We start from the raw sequence: 19,735 nt of genomic DNA on the forward strand, positions 1-19,735 counted from the left end.
TAATTTCTACCGTGGAATGTACACGTATAATTCTTGCAGAAATTTGCACAAATAGGAAAAATAAGGCTACATATATGAAGTGGAGTACAGCTACGTTATAACTATTTAAAGGAAAAGAGGGAAGGAGGAGAGGGAGAGGGAGAGGGGGGGAGGAGGGAGGGAGGGAGGGAGGGAGGGAGGGAGGGAGGGAGGGAGGGAGGGGGAGGGGGAGGGAGAGGAGGAGAGAGAGAGGAGGAGAGAGAGAGAGAGAGAGAGAGAGAGAGAGAGAGAGAGAGAGAGAGAGAGAGAGAGAGAGAGAGAGAGAGGAGAGAGAGAGAGAGAGAGAGAGAGAGAGAGAGAGAGAGAGAGAGAGAGAGAGAGAGAGAGAGAGAGAGAGAGAGAGAGAGAGAGAGAGAGAGAGAGAGAGAGAGAGAGAGAGAGAGAGAGAGAGAGAGAGAGAGAGAGAGAGAGAGAGAGAGAGAGAGAGAATACTTTTTCAATATGCTATTAAAATATTGTTGCAGCCGCTGTCACCACTCATTTTTAGCTCGTATTGCATGACTCTTCGACGATGAAGTACGCGGAAAAATATTTTTGCATCGTGTCTTAAATATCGCGTGTTCTACACGGGCGTGTTGCCGTATTCGTGTATATTGTAACCCGCGCACGTGTACGTGCTTCCGTTTCGAGCTTTCCGAACGCTCATATTCTGAAATAGTCGACTAGTTTTCGATTGCCAATGTCTGCTCTCCTCGCTGCTGAACATTCGGCTGATTCCTCGGTCGGTAGTAAAATAGGTGAGCTTTGACCATCCGCAAAAGGCGTCGTGCATTCGCCTCGTGGCAATCTGAAAAAGCGCGTTTCCATCAATTTTAAATTCGTCCCCGAGTGGAAAATTCCGAACACAAGAAGTTCTCGTAATAGATGTTATGTTATTCGATTTATAACAAAATTCTAATTAGTTGTAGTCGTCTTTTTACAATCCTTGGGGACTAATATTTTGAATTTTGATAAAAAATTTAATGCTTCTAATTGACTAGAAACAACATTGATACAAATATGCACTTTCAAAGTAATCATACAATATAATTAAGATACACGATAATTCAAAATTTCATTAAGCATATAAGATAATTAAGGTACAAGATAATTTATAATTTTATAGTCATATTTTGCAGGCAAACAAGTACATAACGCAAAACTTTATTCTATATGTGTACACTATTCTTAATTTTGTACACAATTTGATATAGCAAAGTTTTAGCGTTCTCACTATCAAGATATCTTAATGGCGATAATTAAGCAATTGTAATTAATTATCATGTAATAAACTACTTACTTTAATCTCGTGCATTCGGGCGGCGTAAATAATGGGATTTACCAAAGTTTTCAGGATAATAAGACCGTTAATTGTGGCGTAGATGAGAAACACGCCACGCGCCGACACCCCATTAAGTTGTAATACGCAGTCGTTACAAACCAGCATGTACATCATTACTCCAGGCATCCATCCGATCACGAAGCTTCCTTAGAAATTGCGTGAACGGTGAAATATAAATTTTGCGGGAAGCAAAAAATCAAATATATTTCAAGTTGCGTCTGCTATAAAACTCGATATAATTATCTATAAGTATCTCCGTTTTTCTTAATAACTGCGCAGCTTTTTCACTGTGCTGTCTTACCAAGTATGTATAAAGTTGTGTGGATGGCTTTAACGTTACGCGCCATTTGCCTAGAATTACTACGTAACGCTTCCGACGCTCTCGCACGAACGGAAGATCCCGTTCTGCGAAAGCGGAGCCTTGTGGCTTGATGTCTCTTCACTATGCAGAATATGTGAACGTAAATGCAAACCATCAGCGCGAAGGGCCCGAAAAAGAGGCTGCTGAACAACATCCGAAATTGCTTATAAGATAGGAATCTGAAAATTGAGATGTTTGTTCGATATATATATATATATATATATATATATGTATATCACGTCCATGCACAAATAAATTTACGTAATTAAATACGAATAATATATATACAGGGTGTATCAGAATGTTTGGTACTTTTTTCATATTTAGATAGAGCGAGCCAAACTGAGTCGAAAAGTCATATACCATTTTGCAATTTTCGCAATAGTTGATGAGTTATTAATGATTAAAAATCGCCGTATTGGCCCGGCCCACCGCCAAATCCAAGCGCGCGGCGAGATGCGGCCGCTTCGCGGTCGGCGCGCGGGCAGTTGTTTACTTCAAGCGGCACGAGCGGCGCGTAACGCCGGGCCCCCGTCCTGAGCGATGATAGTTTCTCGCCTTTTTTAAATAGAAATAAAATTTTCTAACAACATAGAAAAATTTTTTGTGCGTACTTATGTACATACGTGTGTACATGCATACACAGTAAAATATCAATTGTATTGCTTAAAAAAGCGATTACTCAATTTACTTTTTTTTCTGTTAGTAAGTAACGGTTGTCTTTAAGAAAGAATATTTTCTTGATAATAGTCTTAAAATGTACAAATTTTAGAAAGAGTCTTTATCATGTACTCGAAAGAAGAATTTATACTCCTTCAAAGAACATAATAAAATTTTATTAAAGAAAAGTCAAAATAATAAATAAAGTAATATGAGGACCCTCGAGATTAAAATAGGAGAAGTCAAGGCTATGAGGGTCAGACGCAGATCACAATGCGTAATATCAGAAATAACTGATTTATTCGTCGTTTTGATACATTACATCGATCTGTACGTTTCGGCTCAGTTTTGAGCCATCTTCAGCGGCAGTTACAGAAATTAAGTTACACGTTCTCCGTACCGTATGGTGAGTTTACTGATTCAAAGTATCAGAAACATAGACCAATTGATCCATATCTGTAAATTTGTTCAATTAATGTTGAGATATTAAAAAGATTCCTTAGGAAACTCACCATTCGGTCTGAATAACGTGGAATACAGAGCCATGTACATAATGAATACTCTCTGGGAGAAGACTTGACGATCTTGTCGACACGACACACAATGATATGAAAGGTCTTGCAAGAAGAGGCATCTAATTGTTTAATTCTTCAATTAAGAATATAAAATTAAAACAAAAATTCGATTTACTTATTATTTTGACTTTTCTTTGATAATATTTTATAATGTTCTTTGAAGGAGTATAAATTCTTTTTTCATACAAAGTACATGACAAAGTACATGACAAAGACTTTTTCTAAAATTTGTGATAAGTACATTTTAAGATTATTATCAAGAAAATATTCTTTGTTAAAGATAACCGTTACTTACTAAAAGAAAAAGAGTAATTCGAGAATTACAATTATGTACGTAATAAAAATTTAAGAATCAAAATTGTGTACATAAGTAAAATTCGTGAATTACAATTATGTACATAATTTTAATTCCCGAAAAATTTTTATGTCATAACATAAAATAAATTCAGAATTAATATTTTGTCTAGACATAATTTTAATTCTGCATTTTCAATTATAGCTTAATAATAATTCGATGAATTATAAGTATCTGGACATAATAATAATTTCTTTTCTTTGAGTATCAATTTAATTTGGTAGAATTTTTATGATGATATTAAATAGCAAAACGGCCGTATACGCACACGCAAAAAAATATCATTCTAGTGCTAAAAAAACCAATTACTCAATTTTCTCTTCCTTTAAGTAACGATGATCTTTACAAAAAATGTTTTCTTGATAATATTACTTAAAATAAATAATATTCTAAATTCTAATTATTCAGTTCTTCAGTTAAGAATATAAAATTAAAACAAAAATTCGATTTGCTAATTATTTTGATAGGAGAAGTCAAGGCTATGAGGGTCAGTCGCAGATCACAGTGCGTCCCTTATGAAAAAAAACTATTGAAAAACTATTGAGAGCGAATTAACTATTGGATAACTATTAGATTTGAATAGTACGTACTATTCAAATTTAATAGTTAACTATTGAAAGTCCAATAGTTAATTCGCTGTCAATAGTTTTTTTTCATAAGGGGTAATATCAGAAATAACTGATTTATTCGTCGTTTTGATACATTACATCGATCCGTACGTTTCGGCTCAGCTTTGAGCCATCTTCAGCGGTAGTTACACAAGTTAAGTTACACGTTCTCCGTACCGTATGGTGAGTTTACTGATTCAAAGTATCAGAAACATAGATCAATTGATCCATATCTGTAAATTTGTTCAAATAATATGTTGAGATATTAAAAAGATCCCTTAGGAAACTCACCATTCGGTCTGAAAAACGTGGAATACAGAGCCATGTACATAATGAATACTCTCTGCGAGAAGACTTGACGATCTTGTCGACACGACACACAATGATATGAAAGGTCTTGCAAGAAGAGGCATGTCGTAGGTCAACACATCGGCGAGGATTATAACAAAGCACGATTTGACACCGTCACAATATTGCATGTACCAATAGTAAAACCCCGATTTGCCAACGACCAAGTTCATGAGCATGGATTACAATTTGCTCAAAACCGTGACATATGCATGATGCAAAAAATCCGTGTCATTTTGAGACGGTGTCAAATCATGCTATGTTATAATCCTCGCCGGTGTGTTGACCTACGACATGCCTCTTCTTGCAAGACCTTTCATATCATTGTGTGTCGTGTCGACAAGATCGTCAAGTCTTCTCGCAGAGAGTATTCATTATGTACATGGCTCTGTATTCCACGTTTTTCAGACCGAATGGTGAGTTTCCTAAGAGATCTTTTTAATATCTCAACATTAATTGAACAAATTTACAGATATGGATCAATTGGTCTATGTTTCTGATACTTTGAATCAGTAAACTCACCATACGGTACAGGAGAACGTGTAACTTAATTTCTGTAACTACCGCTGAAGATGGCTCAAAACTGAGCCGAAACGTACGGATCGATGTAATGTATCAAAACGACGAATAAATCAGTTATTTCTGATATTACTCACTGTGATCTGCGTCTGACCCTCATAGCCTTGACTTCTCCTATTTTAATCTCGAGGGTCCTCATATTACTTTATTTATTATTTTGACTTTTCTTTGATAAAATTTTATTATGTTCTTTGAAGGAGTATAAATTCTTCTTTCGAGTACATGATAAAGACTCTTTCTAAAATTTGTACATTTTAAGACTATCATCAAGAAAATATTCTTTCTTAAAGACAACCGTTACTTACTAAAAGAAAAAAAGTAAATTGAGTAATCGCTTTTTTAAGCAGTACAATTGATATGTTCCTGTGTGTATGCATGTACACACGTATGTACATACGTACGCACAAAAAATTTTTCTATGTTAGAAAATTTTATTTCTGTTTAAAAAAGGCGAGAAACTATCATCGATCAGGACGGGGGCCCGGCGTTACGCGCCGCTCGTGCGTCGCGCCGTGTCATCATCGCCGCTTGGAGTAAACAACTGCCCGCGCGCCGACCGCGAGGCGGCCGCATCTCACCGCGCGCTTGGATTTGGCGGTGGGCGGGCCAATACGGCGATTTTTAATCATTAATAACTCATCAACTATCGCGAAAATTGCAAAATGGTACATGACTTTTCGACTCAGTTTGGCTCGCTCTATCTAAATATGAGAAAAGTACCAAACATTCAGTGACACCCTGTATATGGGGCATTCTACGTCACAGGAAGACCCCCTCTGTCCAAAAATGGTTTCAACCGAAAAGGTTCCACTTAGGCTTAAAATGTAGGTTATTATGTCTACTTGTAAATGCAAAGTGGCACCTTTTGAAATTGCAAATGGCGGATCCAATATGGCGGACAATTAAAAAAATAACGCGATATTTCGACATTTTAGAACACTCTGAACATATTGGCATCAAAAACTCAAAAAACAATCTTTTCTTTGGTTTCTTCTACCCCTATTTCATATATAATTCACTTAAATTTGGTTGACTAGACCCAACTTTATACGCAATCAAAGGTTCATATACGAAATTCACGAAAACAAAGCTTCCTCTATGAGGAAGCAACAAAAAAAGTAACCGAATACGCTTGAAAATTTTTACTCGGGGGTTTTTTGGGTCGTTAAATACGAATTTGACATCAAATTTTTAAAATTCAAAATGGCGGACCCCAAATGGCGGACATAATCAAAATTTTTCAAACAACGGGCGGATTTGATTGAAACTTGTTATTTGGGGGTTTTTGGGGTCACTGATTATGAATCCGAAGTCTGATTTTAAAAATTCAAAATGGCGGATCCAATATGGCGGATGAATTTTTTTTAAACGAACGAATTTGCTTGAAACTCGTTGCTCGGGGATTTTTGGAGTCGCTGATTATGAATCCAAAGTTGAATTTTAAACATTCAAAATGATGGATATAATATGGCGAGTGATTTGTTTAAAACAAATTATACATTGTAGACAAGTGTTGATCCTGCAGAAGCATTAGAATATCTTTTTATAAGTAGCTCCTTATTACTGTTTGAGATAAAGCAGTGATGTTTTAATATCCCTGGTACAGCTGGAGCCTTGTCAAATCTTTTTCTCAAGAACTTTTCAATTTTGTCGTGTTCTTTGCGACTATAAAATTGTTACGTCCTGCGAACTCCACGACTTCCCTTTTTCGCTTAAATTCCTCTGCGCTCCGGATAGCCGTTAAGATTAGGATAAGGTAAACTAAACACGGACGGTTGTCGATCGACGAGTGAGCCTTGATCCTTGCACATTCCTTTTCCTTTTTTTTTTATAGGTAAAGTATCTGTTTACCTAGGCGCTTAAACGCAACCTTCCAGATGACGAATTAGTGACGGACGGGGCATACGTGACAGGATTTTCATCGGCTTTGTCAGGCCTAAAACTGAAAGAATGTAAACCTGGCGACTCGACGCGCCAAATGGGCCTTAATGGGTTGATGAAGATCTTTATTGCATCAAGCGAGCTTTCAAAATGCACGTACGATGTTTCCGACAAGCGGAAACAAAGCCTGAGACGTGTCCGTAAATACACGTGGCGGAGTTTTTTGCTTGCATTTAAGATTGAGAGGTGTGAATCGTCCGTCAACACAAAAACAGGGCCGCAAGATAAAAAAGAAACCCTAATAAAGGAGAAACCTAACCGAAAAACAAGTGAGTCACTGGAGGAAGCGATGGGTTGCACCCCCAATAAGACAGTGGGGGCCTTACGAGAAGACTCGCCAATGAACAGTCGGAAAAATCGACAACCGTCTCTAGCTTTCTAGGATAGGTGAAAATTTAAGAATCCACCTCTCGGGTAAAAACATCCCGCCAACGAGAAATCCTTTAAACAAAAATTAGAAGCATCTCTCCAACCCGGAGTCCCCCAAATGAAAACCTGACACATCCCACACGAAATTCATCCCTTCCATCCCTTTAACTTTCCTATATAAACCCCGACATTGGAGCACTCAGCCTCATTTTATTTTTCTTCATCTTCATCTACGCACTTGGAGGCACTTCCGATCCGGCACGAGACAGTTCAGTCCTGAGTCCGTATACTCATTCTAGTTTCGTTTTCTATCATATTGAGAACAAATTTCTGTTGTTCGCCACCCTAAAGAATCGCGAGTAAATTCTGTGCGCGCTAAGTGCCACCATCCATCTTACCGACCCGGCGAGACCTGCGGTCAGCATCAGCCCCGACAGAGATACATATACACCTGTTTCATCAAAAAGTAAGTCTTGTACACACACACGCGTATATATATCGGCTCCCCTTCGTTTATATATTCACGGGTTAGGGAAGTCTCTCAGTTATAACCTTCAACCATTTTTAACCCTATTACTTCCGAATTAGCCGATTTATCGGTAGATCCGCCATAGTCTTTCTCTATTACTTTGAGTTAGCTGACTCGTCGGTGGACCGAGGTATATTCCTTTGAGTTAGCTGACCCGTCGGTGGACCGAGGTATATTGCTTTGAGTTAGCTGACCCGTCGGTGGACCAAGGTATGTTGCTTTGAGTTAGCTGACTCGTCGGTGGACCGAGGTATATTGCTTTGAGTTAGCTGACCCGTCGGTGGACCGAGGTATATTGCTTTGAGTTAGGTGACTCGTCGGTAGACTCGAGGCACTCCTTGGATCTCTAAAACCTGTGGTGACTTCCCCGCAGTTGGCGGATATTAATAATTAACAATCCGCTAACTTGTAGTGGATTCGGCCGGTCCCACCCATGAGAAGTCGCGAAACGCCGCGAGACACGAAAGACGTCGTCAACATAAGCGGGCGCGAAAGGAGGTCGAAACCCAAGAATCGGAATTTCCCCAGGAACAAGATAACCCCGGTCCTCCGCATCTCGCCATTCCACCGCCTCCACCAGCGTTTACGGAGGAGCCCTGTTGTTCATCACGGGAGAATCGCCCCGTTGCCCCACCCCGTCGCGTTGTCCTACCCTCTCGCCTTGTTCCCGCACCTTATCGGCCTGTTTGTCGGGTGGCCCCGTTTCGCGTGGTCCCCGTCAACCCCGATCCCGCCACCTTGCTTGAACCTCCCGATTCCCCCTCCTCTTCCCGAGGACCATCCCCGACTCCGTCGACCGCCTCGACCCTTGACACCCACGAGGAAATGGTCGGTCCCGAAATAGTCACCCTAGATTAACAATCACCCTTTTTTTTATCCATAAATTCTTGTCCCTCTGTTTTCACTCCCCAAACTTTTCTTTATATTTAGTTCTTAATGTCGACTTAAATTAGTTTCAAGTACTCATATACACCACACGCACACCTAATCAAATCATTATGCTATTCAATGCCGATCTCGATGTAATAATAGCGGGCAGGATGTCCACTTCCAAATAGATTCCCCCTCAAAAGGTCCTGCCCGATCGCCCCCGCACTTTTGTGATACCCGCGAACAATGCGCACATTAACTCTCCATTATATTCATATACACATTTTACACTAACGCCTAGTTTATAATTATTTTTTTATACTAAATAACATTTTTTTTTTATGTCAAATAAATATAACTACTTATGTTAAAGACATCTCCATTCTTTCTTTAATTTAAGACCTCAACCACCACCCATCTCCCACTCGAAATCGCACGAGGTCCGATCCTAAGTTAAAGGGATTAAATTCCTTGATTTAAAAGAGGACCGACGATCGCATCGCTCACGGAAGGCGTCCTAGGGTCCCTACGGACGCTGACCCTTCCTGAGTCATAAAAGTGCGTTCGGCTCGCGCCACGCGCCTCAGACCGCGTACCTGCGAGCAGTATTCTTAAGCGTCTAGTTGCGTCCTTCCTTACCCCGACCCCTCTGGTTAGCCTTTCCTTCGCTTCCCAGATTTTCCTATCCTAATCCCGGGGTTGGACGTAACAAAATAATGTCGTTATATTTTCAAAATAATTCTGCCCCCATTCAACAAGTTTATTTGGAGTTAATATTGCATCAGCTGGCTTACATATGAGACTAATTCTCGCAGCTTCTCTTTTAAATAAAGCACCAATTCCATCCGAAGCACCTTTGCCGTGAGCTGTCGCATGAACATGCCATTCAGCGCTAACATTAAAATCATCTTGATGGTGAATTAAGTTCATCATCTGGAATTTAATGGCATGCTCATGCGTTTTAAAAAAAATTCATCCGCCATATTGAATCCGCCATTTTGAATTTTTAAAATCAGACTTCGGATTCATAATCAGTGACCCCAAAAACCCCCAAATAACAAGTTTCAATCAAATCCGCCCGTTGTTTGAAAAATTTTGATTATGTCCGCCATTTGGGGTCCGCCATTTTGAATTTTAAAAATTTGATGTCAAATTCGTATTTAACGACCCAAAAAACCCCCGAGTAAAAATTTTCAAGCGTATTCGGTTACTTTTTTTGTTGCTTCCTCATAGAGGAAGCTTTGTTTTCGTGAATTTCGTATATGAACCTTTGATTGCGTATAAAGTTGGGTCTAGTCAACCAAATTTAAGTGAATTATATATGAAATAGGGGTAGAAGAAACCAAAGAAAAGATTGTTTTTTGAGTTTTTGATGCCAATATGTTCAGAGTGTTCTAAAATGTCGAAATATCGCGTTATTTTTTTAATTGTCCGCCATATTGGATCCGCCATTTGCAATTTCAAAAGGTGCCACTTTGCATTTACAAGTAGACATAATAACCTACATTTTAAGCCTAAGTGGAACCTTTTCGGTTGAAATCATTTTTGGACAGAGGGGGTCTTCCTGTGACGTAGAAAATGCCCCATATATATATATATATATATATACTTTAACGTTTAACGTTTACGAGTGTAATTCCAAATTATATGGTCGAATCGTAATTCACGGGAGAGCAGATATGTAACGCAAAACTTTCTTTTTTATTTGACGTTGTATAAATAATTCGAAAAAATGTTAATGTTTTTATTATTGAGATATCCCCTATGATGATAATTAAACAATTGTAATTGACGTTAAAACACTTACGTGTTGTTTTTGCATCCTTCGGACTGGAAACCGTTGTTCTCGATTAGATTAAAGTACAATGCGAAGAAAGAGATAGGCAACACCCACAGCAAAACTAATAGAATTGTAGTATTTCTTGAAAGAAAAATGAAAATATAACTGCGTTGCTTATGGGAATTTTTTTGACAAAGAAGTAAATTGTATTACCTGTACGTCAGGATCGAAAGGTAGTGGAGGGGTTTAAGAATGCCCAGATAATGATTGACAGCCAGAGCCATTAGGTGAAATACCGTAATTATCACACCTCCCAATCGCACAACTTCGAGAGCCAATAGAAAACAGTCCATGCCTAAGACCAATGCGTCGAATATTCTTTGATTCGTTTTTTATATTTGCAAAACGTTCGTTCACGTGAGCTGCTTGATCTCAAAGCTTTATTAAAACAGCTCGTTTTACAATATGTATCGAAAGAATCGGACAGACAAGGAAAGTTTCTATACTCTATATCGTAAAAAGAAATTGAACGCAATTTTTTTATCTTATTATTAAATCTTGTTATTTATCTTATTATTTATCTTATTATTAAAAGTTGTGCTCTTTCCTATTATTCGATAAGTACTAATTTTTAAGATTTAGTTACTTAAAAATTCCGAGATCGAAGATGAATTACGTTTAAAGTTATATAAAAATGCGTTTATTCGATCAATTAATAACGAAAACGATATCCATATTAACGATCCATATTAACAAGATCTTACCTTTCAATTTGATTCCAAGACCAAAAGGTATGAAACTATTCAAAACTAGTCCTATGCCCAGAATACTGCTGGAGAAAGCGTCTGCGCCTAAAATTATTTTCAGGGATAGTTTCTCTCAAAAATACTTTTCTATTTACAGAGGTGTGCGTGTGCGTGCGTGCGCGCGCGCGTGTGTATGTGTAACCATAATAACTTATCACACAAATGGAAATTGTTTTTAATATGCCTTTTAACATCAAAGAGAGAATCAAGTTGTTATGTCGAAAAATTAAAGATATCTTTATATTGAATTTTAAAACAAGAATATAAAGAATTTGAAATATTCTTAAATATAGGAAAAACTGGCATTACAAATGTCGACGTATATTAGTATATTGATATTTTAGCATATGTTAGTGACTAAATAGAGTCAAAAGTTTTAATAATGTCGAAAATACACATAGCTTTCTTTGTTTATTTCCGTTTAATATATACAAAGCGATGCAAAGGAATATTATGAAAAATAGTTTTTACCTACAGAAAGGCACGAAAAAGATTTAATTCTCATGATTTTTAATTTCTCGATTACATTTCAATTTTTATATAATAATTTATTAGCTATGATCCTGTCAAATGCGCGTCGCTCATTTATATATCATGGAGCTATATAATATCTCTAATCTATATGTTATTATAACTATTAATAAATTACAGATTATATATATGTATATATTCTATATACATACGAGAGTCGTTTAAGTCAAACCGGAACTTTTAAGGGTACGCAATAACAAAATGTATTTATAGAAGTGAAATAAACTACATTTATTTTTTGATATAGTCTCCTGCTAAATATGCACTTGCCCCAGCGTTTCACTAATGCCTGGATGTCAGTAGCATAAAAAGATTTGTCTGTATACCAGAGCCAGGATCGGACAGCGTGTTTTACCTCGTCGTCAGTTCTGAAATGCTGGCCTCCCAAGAAGTTTTTTTTAAAGGTCCAGAAATGAAAATCGCTCGGAGCGAGGTCCGGACTGTAAGGAAGATGAGGCAATATCTCTCAGCCAAGTTCTAATAATGTGCAAGTAGTGCGATGGGCAGTATGATGTACGGCCATCTTTAAATCGTTTGCACCATTCAAATGCTTTACTGCGGCTAATTGTCTCATCATCGTACTGTGCTTCTGTAAATGTTCGCCGGTTTCACGTCTTCATTCACAAGAAACTGCATAATAATTCGCTGTTCCATATGTGCGTTAACACTGTTCTCCGCTATTTTGTACTGATTATCAATTGACCTGAGAGAAGAAAGCCACATACTGATGATAGGAGACACTTGCCACTTACTGCTATAAAAAAACTCGTCGCGATCGCATTCGTTTTATATCCTGTGCAACTAAAAGTCCCGATTTGATTTGAACGACCCTCGTATATATAAAATTACTGTACCTGCTAGACTCAAACTGATATATAATGTTGGACTGAGTGGGCGTCTAATCCAAAATACGCTCATCAGAACTTTGATATTTACGACTATTGAAATAATGCAAAAGAGGATCAGAGGTGGTGTTCCATACAAATACAGTATTCCATCGACATTCTCGATTTGGCTCGATATATTCACGCTTTGCGTCGCCGATTCATTAATCATTGTCACATTCCTGGATTCTATCGACACGCTCGTAGATTCTATCGACCCTTCGAATACGGAACTATTAACTGTAGCGATGTCAGGGATTGATAAATTTAACATGCTATATGCACGTCGTATTGTGACAGTTTCCTCGGTCTTCATAATGCCATTATAACATCATAATAATATTCACTTTCATATCCTCCTCTTTTAATATTGAAATATTCACTTTTATCCTCCCGATAGTGAATATTCATAAGTCGTTTACCTCGAATTGCGCATTTTATGAAGTTGAGCATTCTAAGTTCAGTAGCAGCTGGTTACTTCGCGTATTCGAAGTTTTATCTGAAAATACAATTTATATTAATGAGAAAAGATTCTATGACCAGACATTAATTAAAAGCAAGAAAATAGAATGTAGGCAACGAATGTTCACACAGCAAATCTATTACGAGATTAAAATATACCTCCTTTTCGAAATGTTATATTTTTTATCATTAAAGTACTATTTTATTCTTAGCACTTTCCAAGATATACGAAATCGTGATCTTATTTTTCAAAACCTTAATTTTTCATTTAATTATCGCAGAAAGGTCTACAGAAACAGATCTTTTATTTTGACAGACTTGTAACATTAGATTATAGTTAACTACAATGACATTGTAGTTAACGATACGATCTATTATGATACAAAACTGATCAAAAAAAGAAATGGGCACAGTAACAACTGTGCCGCAAGCAACACGTAGAACTACGTCAACTGTCATTATTTCATGTTAAAGTATTCGTGATCAAGAGAGGCCAAGTTCCACACAGGGCTGTAGCGCTGAATTCATCATTATTGATAGTTGACGTAGTTCTACGTTGTTGCTAAAGCTCTCGATGAAAGCTAAATACAAACAAATCTAAACAAAATAAATAAATAAATAAGTAACATATAAATAAAATAAATATATAAAAAATAAAGAAACAAACAAAAACAAACAAAGAAAATAGAGTGAGGGCACAAGTCTTCCACATATTGACATATAATTCATGAAACTAGCAACTTAATTTTAATTTTTTAAATTAAAAATTAAAGATAAAATTTAAAACAAGTTTCATTAATGTGATCATTTTCTTATATTAAATTGATAAATATTTTTCTTTTAAATAAAGTTTGAATTTATTTATTGCATTATTTATTTATTTATTTATTTATTTATTGGACTATTTATTTATTTATTTCATTATTTATTCATTTTTTATTGCATTATTGCTTCCTCCATGAGGAAAATAAAATATTTTGATGAAAAGTGTGTGTATGTGTGGTGGGTGTGTGTGTGGTGTGTGTGTGGTCTGTGTGTGTAGTGTATGTGTGGTGTGTACGTGCGGTGTGTGTGTGGTGTGTGTGGTGTATGTGTGTGTGTGTGGTATGTGTGTGGCTGTGTGTGTGTGTTGTGTGTGTGTGTGGGGTATGTGTGTGTGTGTGGTGAGTGTGTGTGATGTCTGTGTTGTGTGTGTGTGTGTGTGGTGTGTATATGTGTGTTGTGTGTGGTGTGTGTGTGTGTGGTGTGTGTGGTGATTTCTAACGCTGCTGTATCGAAGAGGTAAGAAATAAAGGGTTCCGACTTATCTTATCATAAATGGGACTTCTTAAGCTTTAAAATGAGATATTATTTATTATTCTACGATTATTAGTTTCGAAGATACAAACGTTCAAAGTGTGACGTTCAAAGTGTGACAAGGGCGATATAGGCAATGCATTCATTCATTTATTTATTAAATCCATTCATCCATTTACCCATTCATCCATTCATCCATTCATCCATTCATTTATTCATTCATTCATTCATCCATTCATCCATTCACCCATTCATCCATTCACCCATTCATCCATTCATTCATTCATCCATTCATTTATTCATTCATTCATTCATTTATTTATTTATTTATTAAATCCATTCATCCATTTACCCATTTATTAATTCATTTATTTATTTATTTATTAAATCCATTCATCCATTTATTCATTCATTTATTTATTTATTAAATTGCGAAAACATTTAGCTTACATTGAGAGCTTTCAAAAACTATATAATAAAGTATATTTTCCTTTAATATTTTTCGAGAAAAATCTCTTATAATAATTCCATTTCAAGAAAATCGGTTATAAATAGAGAGTTCGGTCTTGTTTTATCATAAATGGGACTTCTTAAGCTTTAAAATGAGATGTCATTTATTAGTCTACGATTATTAGTTTCGAAGATATAAACGTTCAAAGTGTGACATGTTTTCGTTGCATCTACGAGAAATTTAGCTAAACTTTCTAACGCTACTATATCTAAACGAGAAGAAATAGAGAGTTCAGGCTGGATTTATCATAAATGGGACTTCTTAAGCTTTAAAATGAGATGTCAATGATTACTCTACGATTATTAGTTTCGAAGATACAAACGTTCAAAGTGTGACATATTTTCGTTGCATTCGTTGCAGGCTGTGCCTAGATTTACCCCCCCCCCCCTTATACCCCTCCTTACTGTCGACAAAGACGTAGTTCTACGTCAACATTTTATTTATAGTGTGTTACGCGTACATTTTACGCATTCTTATCTTAAGATTAAATATAAATTATCAGTTATATTTATCTATCAACAAGCTAATGTGGGTGAGAGGATCTCTAAAGTGATATGCGTTCCCAATAATTCTGCTTGCTCTTTCCCTTGACCGAGAGTTTCTTTTCTTATCAAAGATTCGAACTTCCATCCATTCCAAGCAGTTAATACATAGTGAAACAAGGTGACAATACGCTTTCATCCCCTCGCTTTCCACAACTTTCATTTCACGACTTTTTCTCCTGTTACGATAATAGAAAAAACTTTCGAAAAATCGATCACATTCGGTCATCCGTGCAAGAAAGATATTTCGTGCGTTAAATCTTATTCTCGTGAAGTGACGTGCCGAAAATTTTCTATTCTTGTTGGTCGTTAATATTCAGACGTGACAACCGCTTCAGCCGCCCCGCGGGACGAATTATAATTTACAAGAAAACAGCCGTGTGAGAGAACGAATCTGAGGTACAAGTCTAATCTGCAAAGAGCTAAGTGCGTCATTCTCTCGAGACGAAAGCTATCGAGTTGGAAGTTTGTGTATTTTATTAAGCTTTCGCGCGGCACTTCGTAATTTTTACTAATAGCAGATGAGAAAAATAAATCATTATTTCATAACATTTACAGACGACAATTATTGCTTCAAATTCTTTAAATCAAAACTCGGATTTGAATATTTTGCTCGTTGGATTTCCCATCATTCATGTAGCATAGATTCAGTGTTTGTACGTCGATGACCTATTGAAATTTTCCACCACTCGAAATTCGTTTGTTATGCTAATTTCTGAGATGTGTCGCAGCATTGAAATATAATAATGCGTCAAAGTTTCATTAAAAAGTTGATTCGGTCATAACCGAAGCTTTTAAGACATGTTTTTTTTACATAAATTTTTTAGATTATTGAAGGAATTATGAAATATAATGATGTTCGATATAATCGTTAACTAAGGAATTTCATGTTTGTAAAATCTGTTAAATTCATTGAAGTTGTGAAATTATTTTTAGTTAATATCAAGATGAAAAATACTTAACTAAAAAAAGATTCATTAAATTTTGAAGAAGAAGAAGTTTTATGATATTGATATCATAAGATATCAACACTTTTTAAGTATTGTTAAACGATAAATAATTTTACACGATCGCTCTCTCACATCAAAAGCGAATTACTCAATTCATTTTCGGCTCGGTACCAAGGGGAATCAAGAAAAATTGAACATCCACAGAAAGTACATATCAAATTTCCCTTGATAAAAAAATGTGGAAAAAGGATCTCTCTCTCTCTCTCTCTCTCTCTCTCTCTCTCTCTCTCTCTCTCTCTCTCTCTCTCTCTCTCTCTCTCTCTCTCTCTCTCTCTCTCTCTCTCTCTCTCTCTCTCTCTCTCTCTCTCAACGTTTTCAATATATAATCATAAGATTGGACAGGATGCGCACATCTCAGTACACAGAAAAGACAGTTTTGCTGAAATATTACAAATTCAACTAAATACAGATCTGAAAATAATTATGTTAGACCATCTAAATAATTATGTTAGATGCTTAAGCTGGTTTGTTTAGAATGTCAAAACTTTTTACAGCATTATCATTATGCTTAAATGTCAAGCTACAATAATATCAAGCTAAATAACGTAATTATTTTGATATATAGTTCAACATAATTATTTTCAGATCTGTGTCTACCGGCTTAATTTTTATATGTATCAGCAAAACCTTTTTTCCGTGAATTTTTCTCAGTCCTATTACTCGTGTCCGAGCGTGGTGACTTCTCTTTATATACATGTGTTGTGCACGTAGATTATACACATTGTATATGGGACCTACAGTTTAACGCCGATTCCGAACGGCTATATTTTTTTTAGAGAAGTGTTCATGGCAAGAATACTCTCGGTGGTTTGCCATTGCCTTCCGAGAGGAGAATGAGCGAATATAATTTTTCCAGCTCTACCGGGGATCGAATCCGGGACTTCGGCTCAATAGACCAGTGCGCTATCTACTAGGCCACGCTCGTCCTTTTCCGTGAATTATTACATATATTCACTGCTTTAAATGACTTTCCTTCGTTCATACATGTACATACTATTTTCACATACATATATTAGTTGCTTATGCCTTTTAATACTCAAAATAACTGCTGTATTTTTCAAACTTCTTTTGTTAATAATTTTTTAATAAAGAATGAGCGCAACGGCTAAAATATTATAATTAATACAATTACCTTCTGAAAGCTACTCCGGAAGATAACCTCTATAACATATGTGAAGAAGAAAGTCATTGAGGGGGGATTCGTAAAGGTAAATATTTATCTTAGGATTAAAGAGAATGTTTTATTTATCATGTTTTATATTATATAATATTATATTAATTACGTTATAAAGAGAATGTATTATGTAAAAACTGAAAGCCATTTAAAGCCGCAAAGCAAGGATTAAATAAATTTATATAATATAATTAATTATATACGTGCGAGTATGTATACATGTTATTAAAAATATATAATGTTTGAGAATAAATGATAATAAATGACGAAGCGCGCGTTTTGTAGTATTCTAGTTTAAAAAATAATCTAAAGTTGTTCCATCAATAAATTAAAATTATATTACGCTTGTGTTTAATTAGTGTAACAGCAAGTAAATTAATATATATACAGGGTGTCCCATTTTAAAAAACGCACCTCGATAATTCTTCAACGAAGCATTTTCAACAAAAATGTTTCAGACAAAAGTTGTACGGTTTCGAGGGGCACATAAGATGGTGTCATTAGTTTGACTTTGAATAGTTGCTAGAAGGTCACGTGAAGGTCACCTTCAATCTTTTAAATAGAACCCCCCATATTGTAGTATATCCTTTGAAAGGGCATAAAATAAGAAAAATTTCAAGTTAGAAGTCGATACGTTGACCCATTCAAAAGTTATTTAGGTTCAAAAATTGGCTTTTTCGAACTTTGACCCTAAATAACACTCGAACGGGTTAACGTATCGACATCTGGTTTGCGCCAGAAATTTTCTTCTTTTATGTTCTTTCAAACAATATACTATACAATACAAGGGGTTCCATTTAAAATTTTTGAGTTGGTGCTTCCTGGGGCACTAAAAAATTTTAAGTGAAACCCCCCATATTTTGACATTTTAATTTTTGCACCTTTGTTGTTTTCACTCTATACCAGTTAAACAAAGCGACGTAGACCAAAAATGTCCTTATAAATTTTATAGCCAAGGGTTCACTCTTTACAACGGTATACCACATTTTACTAAAATTATTTGTTTTGTTGTTAAAAATCGGCACCGAAAAAATAGTGACGACTTCGCCCCGGTCTCCCCTACATATTAGTCGTTTATGCCTTTCAAAACTCAAAATAACTGCTATATTTCTCAAACTTCTTTCATTAATAACTTTTTAGTAAACAACGGCCGCCGGCTAAAACCTTTTGAAGGTCACTCAGGACGATGACCTTGACAACATATGTCGAGGTCAAAGTTATCAGTGAGGTTTGACCTTTTGCATATTTAATGATGTTCAACGTAATGGTTTTTGCTACAGACCTCCTATATGTTTATTTAGTATTAGGACTAATTAATTTAATCAGTTGGCTCTTAAGACAGACGAATGAATTTGTGTGTGAAACAAAGAATAATTTTATTTTTTAAACATTTATTTCTTATTTAGTTGAGACATTGCTGAAAATGTTGACTGTTTTGTCATACCTATACAAAATTGTATTCTGTGAATTAAATTGGAATGAGTTGTTTCTAATGTATTCTATCCTTTTAATTCTTTAAATGCAAGAGTAACTTTCCTTTTACGCATACCTCTTCTGGAAAACGAGAGTTTACTTGCAAAAAATTATTCTATTATTTCAACTTATTTTGGCCGTTAAATCACTGCTTTCCTGATTGTACCATATACTTCGTCCCACCCTAAATATGTATATTTTATATCTGTCTTAAATCGATAATCGACACTAATAAGCATCCTTATTAAATTACTCTAAAGAATTTATTGCGAAAAATATTACCCCAGCCAGGGTTTGAACCTGAACGGTGGTAAAAGCGCTAATTCGACCACAGATTGTGAGGCATACTGTAGTGATATTTATCATAATAACAGGAAGTTAATAATAGGAAGAACATCTGTTTCAGCCGACGTATATAAACAATAATAAATGAAATAGAACCGATATAACATAAATCAATTAGAGAAAATACCATTTATGGTTATTGCGATAAATATGATCACATGCCTCGAATTGGTAAAGACGGCCGTCACGGAATGTAGAGAGATCCAGGTTCGAACCTTGGCTGATATTTTTCGCAATAAATTCTTTACAAGTATATGGATTTATTGTTCCAACAAAGAACTGTGTTTTAAAGACCGACAAAATATTGATGCGCAGTTTACCGAGTTTGGAAAAAAATATACAAAATTCACAAAATATTATTATTAG

The 19,735-nt window shown here is 35.9% G+C and overlaps 2 protein-coding genes and 1 long non-coding RNA gene across 3 annotated transcripts in view; 1 reads left to right on the top strand and 2 right to left on the bottom strand.

Annotated features, from left to right (window-relative positions):
• Positions 1-17,893, top strand: part of LOC139779410 (glycosyltransferase 25 family member) — a 109,239-nt gene extending 91,346 nt beyond the window's left edge. The window contains exon 6 of the mRNA XM_071717758.1: positions 17,234-17,893. Within this exon, the coding sequence (XP_071573859.1) occupies positions 17,234-17,291 (58 nt within the window). The 3' untranslated portion in view covers positions 17,292-17,893. The remainder of the gene's footprint in view (positions 1-17,233) is intronic.
• Positions 384-13,744, bottom strand: LOC139779409 (adrenocorticotropic hormone receptor-like). Its single transcript, XM_071717757.1, has 7 exons — positions 12,527-13,744; positions 11,100-11,186; positions 10,549-10,690; positions 10,363-10,476; positions 1,662-1,900; positions 1,319-1,506; positions 384-826 (listed from the first exon to the last, which is right to left on the bottom strand). Exons 1-7 carry the CDS (start codon positions 12,870-12,872, stop codon positions 602-604), a joined length of 1,341 nt encoding a protein of 446 aa, XP_071573858.1. The 5' UTR covers positions 12,873-13,744; the 3' UTR covers positions 384-601.
• Positions 2,665-3,066, bottom strand: LOC139779411 (uncharacterized). The gene is made up of 2 exons (XR_011719890.1): positions 2,894-3,066; positions 2,665-2,837 (listed from the first exon to the last, which is right to left on the bottom strand). It is a non-coding gene; the product is annotated as an uncharacterized lncRNA (long non-coding RNA).
• Positions 17,894-19,735: the final 1,842 nt, after the last annotated feature.

This window comes from Temnothorax nylanderi, unplaced genomic scaffold (assembly GCF_030848795.1).
Source record: "Temnothorax nylanderi isolate EJ_2023f unplaced genomic scaffold, tnyl_v1.0 TNYL_tig0224_pilon, whole genome shotgun sequence".
NCBI lineage: Eukaryota > Metazoa > Arthropoda > Insecta > Hymenoptera > Formicidae > Temnothorax > Temnothorax nylanderi.

Coding starts and splice junctions, on each gene's coding strand:
- LOC139779409 (XM_071717757.1), bottom strand. CDS start 12,872: ATGAAGACCGAGGAAACTGTCACAATACGACGTGCATATAGCATGTTA. Junction 10,691..11,099: donor TCTTGGAATCAAATTGAAAG/GTAAGATCTTGT, acceptor CATTGGTCTTAG/GCATGGACTGTTTTCTATTG. Junction 1,507..1,661: donor CACAACTTTATACATACTTG/GTAAGACAGCAC, acceptor GCAATTTCTAAG/GAAGCTTCGTGATCGGATGG.